General features: G+C 36.3%; 1 protein-coding gene across 1 annotated transcript; it reads right to left on the reverse strand.

The window, feature by feature from the left end:
- Positions 1-4,198: 4,198 nt before the first annotated feature.
- On the reverse strand, positions 4,199-6,241 carry LOC127844836 (L-fucose kinase-like). The gene is made up of 3 exons (XM_052375344.1): positions 6,090-6,241; positions 4,750-4,956; positions 4,199-4,239 (listed from the first exon to the last, which is right to left on the reverse strand). Exons 1-3 carry the CDS (start codon positions 6,205-6,207, stop codon positions 4,199-4,201), a joined length of 366 nt encoding a protein of 121 aa, XP_052231304.1. The 5' UTR covers positions 6,208-6,241.
- Positions 6,242-6,799: the final 558 nt, after the last annotated feature.

Here is a 6,799-nt window from a genome sequence, read left to right on the forward strand (position 1 = left end):
CATTTTATTTTTGTTCAGGATGTTTGATTATCCGTCCATTATGCGTAAAACTAGTCACTTTTTTATTTGATGTGCGTATGAATATAATTTCAGTATATTCCTGTAAATTCACATTGGCAATTTAACTGAACTAAAGTGAACACATTTTAACATTTACTGTTTTATTACATGTTTCAGTTACCAAATGGGATGGATTTTTTTACACATTGTATGCATTAACTTTTGTTATTGGTTTAACCAAATATAGATGCTTTGAATTCCATGAACACATATGTTAGATTATAAATATTTTATGTTAGTGCATAAATGATAATGCTATTTGTAATACATAGAAAACATCTCCACCGAGGACAAAAAAAGAAATATTTTGATATTATGTTACCAATTTCACCTGCCAAAAACAGTTGTTGAAATTTGTAGATCCATGTATAAAGAAGCAGTATTACATTCCAAAGAAAAGCTAAATGATAGAAGATGATCATTCAAGTATGCTGCTGCATCGTCAAGGTTATTTTTGCCTAGCAATTGTTTGGTTTGACTAAACTGTAGTTAGACATCTTTTGCTGTTATCAAGGAATGCAGAAAGAGTAAAAGATAAAACTTATAAAACTTAGCTGTTATCAGTAAATGAAGGCAGAACTTTAGATATAACTTGGCTGTTATAAGTGAATAAAGGCATATCTAAGATATAATTTGACTGTTATAAGTGAATAAATGCATATCTAAAGATATTAATTGGCTGTTATCAGTGAATGAAGGCAGATCTAAATATATAACTTGGCTGTTATCCATGAGTGAAGGCAGATCTAAAGATATAACATTTATGTTATGAGTGAATGAAGGAAGAACTTAATAATAACATGGCTGTTATCAGTAAATGAAGGCAGATCTAAAGATATAACATAAATGTTATTGGTGAATGAAGGCAGATCTAAAGATATAATGTAGATGTTATCAGTGAATGAAGAAAGATCTAAATATATAATTTGGCTGCTTTCAGTGAATGAAGGCAGATCTAAAGATATAGCTTGGCTGTTATCAGTGAATAAAGGCAGATCTAAAGATACAGCTTGGCTGTTATCAGTGAATGAAGGTAGCTCTAGCTACAGCTTGGCTGTTATCAGTGAATGAAGGCAGATCTAAAGATACAGCTTGGCTGTTATCAGTGAATGAAGGCAGATCTTAAGATACAGCTTGGCTGTTATCAGTGAATGAAGGCAGATCTAAAGATACAGCTTGGCTGTTATCAGTGAATGAAGGCAGATCTTAAGATACAGCTTGGCTGTTATCAGTGAATGAAGGCAGATCAAAAGATACAGCTTGGCTGTTATCAGTGAATAAAGAAAGATCTAAATATATAATTTGGCTGCTTTCAGTGAATGAAGGCAGATCTAAAGATATCACTTAGATGCTATCAGTGAATGAAGGCAGATCTTAAGATACAGCTTGGCTGTTATCAGTGAATGAAGGCAGATCTAAAGATACAGCTTGGCTGTTATCAGTAAATGAAGGCAGATCTAAAAATACAGCTTAGATGTTATCAGTGAATGAAGGCAGATCTAAAAATACATCTTTGCTGTTATCAGTGAATGAAGGCAGATCTAAAAAACAGCTTGGCTGTTATCAGTGAATGAAGGCAGATCTAAAGATTTAACTCGGCTGATATCAGTGAATGAAGGCAGATCTAATAATAACTTAGATGTTATCAGTGAATGAAGGCAGATCTTAAGATGTAACTCAGCTTTATAATTGAATGAAAGATAAAAAATATATTACTTAAAATAGGAAATTTTCTTTATTATGGACCTATCAGTCTGTAAACATTTGAATTTGTTATATCTGTGTTTTGTATACTTAATTTTCTGTTTTTAATAGATTTATTTTGTTTCTCAGCCCACAAAGGTAAAAGGAAATAAAACTCGGAAAGCAATTTTTATTTTTTATTCGTCCCCAAATATGTAACAATCCGTAATATGGAAGTCTTGAAAACATGGTAGAAAACATTACAAGTGTGAGCATACCATTGCATGTGAATGCACTACAAACAACTCTGAACAATTAACTTGGCTAGACAAATAAATGGCACATGATTTTACGTTGCCTATACCACGTGATTGTTTAAGATCTGTGTTACGAGAATAAAGCTCCACCCAATTAATATTTTTAATAATTTCCTTTTTAATATTTCACTATTTATGGGATAAAGTGGACAGCCCGCTCATTTGTGAGAGTTTTCTAACGGTATCATAATCTTTTTAAACAAATAAGTATTTTTTCAGAAAAGTGCAACCGCACGTTTGTAATATGAAGTCCCTCACACTGATCCGACATTTTTCTAACCGTTCAAACGCGCGGTTGCACTTTACTGAAAAATACTTATTTGATTAAAAAGATCATGATACCATTAGAAAACTCTTAAGAATGAGCGGGCTCTCTACTTTATCCCATAAAAAATGGTGAAATAATTAAAAAGAGATCCTTAAAAATGTTAACTGGGTCGAGCTTTATTCTCCCAACACAGATCCGAAAAAGTCACGTGGTATAGGCACCGTGGATTTGGTGTAAATCAGTAAGGAAAACTACATATAAAAACACAACAGTTTGATTTCAACCCAAAAACAAATTAAGTTACCAATAGTATATCAAAAGAAAAACAAACTCAGAAAACAAAACCCTATCACTACAAAAACCACCATTTGTCTATATTTTGGGATAAAAAACCCTGCAACATGTTCAGCGTCGGGTATAGGAAAAACAATATATACAAATTATAAATAGTAATGCCACATGACACAATTCAGGGATGCTATTAACTTTGAAAAGTAGGAGTCAAATATAATTGTGCAGATGTTTAGAATTTTACAAATGAATCCACAAGTATAAATGAGTAAATTGCAATTTCTTTCCAGGACTGTGCTCTGGACTGTGCCCTATTTTGATATCTGACATAAAAGTATTTTGATAAAAATAACCAGAGCTTTGTCACAGACAAAACAGCATTTCTGTAGCGGGTTTATGTTGTTGAAATAAATACCGGGTCTCAATAGGTTTCATTAACTATGCTTAAGGACATTTTAGTTAAGGCAGGATCCAGATTTTTGTTACATACTGTAAACAGATAGAAATTCGTTGGTATGAAATTTCGTGGTTTAATAGAAAACAACAAATTTGTTGACACGCAATTTCGTGGATTTCAAATTTTTGGGGAAGACTGACCGTCATAATAATTAATCTTTAATTAAAACAACCAGAGTAATAACAAAGCATAATCTGCTAATCTGTGTTGACAGCAAGGCTTGAGGTTAATGTGCACTGAAACATGAAAGTGTTGCCGATCATTGTCACTACGAACAATAAAGCGGCGCAAATGTGGGTTCTGGCTTGCTCATTGCCATCAATGTTGTCTTGACAATATTTGCAATTCTCAGCGAAATCGGTCTCCTAGTAGTAACAATTAAGTAATAAGGTCCCCAAAATACACATGTGATAACCGTTACGTCTCTTTACTTTAATTGGCGCCTATTGACATATGTGATAAATCTGCAAACTTTTCAACAAAATCCACGAAATTTTATAGGTTTACAGTATACAAGAAGTCTCTTGTTAGTAAAAATCCAGTTTAGGCTGAAAGTGTGCTCCTTGATTGACCTGTGTAGAATGAGGCTCCATTAAGCATCTGTTCACACAAGACCTCTAACACCTCAAAAAGCACTATTTCTCATCTGCTCCCTTGCAGCTGCCGACTCCCTGCTCGAGTCCCTTTGCGTTGGCTCCCTGCTCGAGTCCCTTTGCGTTGGCTGCCTGCTCGAGTCCCTTTGCGTAGGCTCCCTGCTCGAGGCCCTTTGCCTTGGCTCCCTGCTCGACTCCCCTTGCGCCAGCGGAAAGGCACCCTGGACATTAGAAGCTAGAGCCTCAACACCAAGAGATGCATTGTGGTACACTTCGTCAGGCAGCGTCTCTGGCTGGTTGTAGTACTCCTGCATGTCTTCTGCTTCCTCGGAAATCGTCTCAGAAGGTTCGTCCACCTCGATCACAGTGACCGACATACCTGTCACGTCTATACTCGCCTGGTAAACACACATTCCTTGTGAAACCTAAAAAAATAACTTCTGGCTATCATTTGGGGGGAATAAGGAACATTAAATTAATTTAATCTACATGCATTACCAATGATAAGACAAAGTTAGAAACACAAATACTATTTTTTTCCACCTCCTGAATGTTTTGTTTTGCAATACACTGAAAATGGACCATTCATCAATAAAAATTACCTCAGCTTAAGCCTTAACTATAGTTATGACTGGATCTTGTCTTATTCTATAAAAAATATCATTTTATTTTGCAACTGAACACAATAGATATTTGGCAAAAATATATATTATGCATACATGTAGTATGTCTTAGTATTCTGTAAATGATTACACTGATGAGAAAGGCATAAATGATAATTAAGAAACAAATTGAGCCCCGCTTTGGGAAAATGGGACTAAATGCATGTACATAGAGTTGTGCCAGATTAGCCTGAGTAGTCTGCACATGCTAATCCGGGACGACACTTTCCACATAAACGGGATATTTTGCTAAGAGATCTTCTTTAAATACAAAATACCAATAAAGCCGAAAGTGTCCTCCCTGATAAATCTGTGCAGACTGCACATGCTTATACGGGACGACACTACCCACATGCATTAAGCCCCATTTTTCCAGAGCAAGGCTCAATTATATTAGAGCAAATCTGCAGAGTTGAACATGTTCTTGATGTTCTTCTGTGCCTCATGGTCACTGGCCAGCACATACATGAATCCCCCACCCCTGCGCCTGCCATGCACATGCCCAGGGCGTAAGGTCGCATGGAGGTCATCAGGCGGGCGACAAACTCGGGCTCACACCCGGGTGCCATCGTCTTCTTGAGCACCCAATACTCATCCATACACTGACCAACAGACTCAAGGTCACCTGGGATAGCAACAGAATACATTTGAGCCTGTCTCTGGGTAAATCAGGCTTAAGGCATTATGCATAAAGTATTGTCCCAGATCAGCCTGTTCCGTCCATCCAAGCTGATCTGGGACCATTCTTTCCGCATAGACTAGATTTTTGTTTACAAAAGACTTCCTTCCGATAAATTCCTGTTTTTAAGTAACAGTGACCTTCACCTTGGCCTGACTGGCCCCAATGCAGTCACAGGCTTAGGCTACATACCAAACTTCAGCACAATTTCTAAAAGCAAAGCCAAGTTATAAAGCAAAAACCTGTTTCTATTTTTAGAAACAATGCCATTGACCTGACTGGCCTTAAATGCAATGACGACCTCGTTCATCATGTAAGCCACTACACAAAATGTCATCTCCACCCTAACTGTGCAATGCCATCCTCGTTCATCATGTCAGCCACTACACAAAATGTCATCTCCAATGCCACCCTCGTTCATCATGTAAGCCACTACACAAAATGTCATCTCCACCCTTACTGAAGCTAGCAATGCCACCCTCGTTCATCATGTAGGCCACTACACAAAATGTCATCTCCACCCTTACTGAAGCTACTTAAAAGAAACACCTTGTCTATTTTTAACAACAGTGACCTTGACACAACTGGCCCCAAATGATGTTCTCCATTTCTCCATGCAGGCTTGCTACATCCACAGGTTCATATAGTGTATTGAATACATTCTGATCTTATTTACTAGCAAAAGCTAAGCTTAAACTGTATTGTTTAAGTACAAAAGGGGCATAATTCTGCTAAATTGCCTGTCATAGTTGTGGTCCTTAGTCAATCACAGATACAATTACCATGTAGACATACATTTATATTTAAATGAATATCTGCATTTGATATACATATTGAGCTGTTGCAAGCAAACTTTATTCTGAATTGCGTAAGTATAAAAAGGATTACAACTCTTTCCTTAACCAGAGCATTAAGCAGACCCTGACAAATGGACGAAAGTTATACCTCGAACTAATCAATGGGTAGTTGAGCTTATAATGTACTACAACTGTTCTCTGTCATTTTCTTTTTTGTATATACATATTGTATACTTAAAGGGCTATAAATGTTTCCAAACAAACACTGAAAGCTTTAGTTACCTTTTTTGATGAATTCTGAACACTGATTAGCCAGCTGCACAAGGCTGTCTTCTGTCTCCACTATCTGAGGATTCCTGGCGTACCAGTTACGTACAACATCCTGAAATAAAATGTTCATTGAGACACAGAAAGTTTATTATTAAATGAAGCAAACAAGTTTTCAAAGTTTTAATGTATACAATACCATACTGAATTTCCTTTTTCAAAAACATTCAAACGTGAACAATAAAATTGTCTATATGCATATATTATTATCATACGTGTTTGACAAAAACTGAAGCTCAAACCAAACAATAAATTAATGAATACCACAAGCAATTCATTTATTGCCATTTATCATGTGACTACTGGTGTTTCAAAAAACAATACAAACACACACCACACACAAATTAGCTTCAGATTTTTTTAAACAAACATACGGGTAGTAACTAATTATCAAAACTTGTGCATGCATGTCCGAATGGTTACAAACTGAAGTAATTTATCAAGGGCAACATTTATGTAAGAATCAAGTCACTACTTCTTGCAATAACAACTGAGCCTCCCTGTGCAAAAACGGGCTTTAATGAATGTACTTAAAGTGCTGTCTCAGATTAGATTGTGCAGTCTGCACATGCTTATCAGGGGGGGCACTTTCCCGTTAAACTTGTTTTTTGCTACGACACTCCACACTTGATTTGAGCCCTTTGCTACGACACTCCACACTTGAT

The sequence above is a fragment of the Dreissena polymorpha genome, chromosome 9 (genome assembly GCF_020536995.1).
Source record: "Dreissena polymorpha isolate Duluth1 chromosome 9, UMN_Dpol_1.0, whole genome shotgun sequence".
Lineage (NCBI taxonomy): Eukaryota > Metazoa > Mollusca > Bivalvia > Myida > Dreissenidae > Dreissena > Dreissena polymorpha.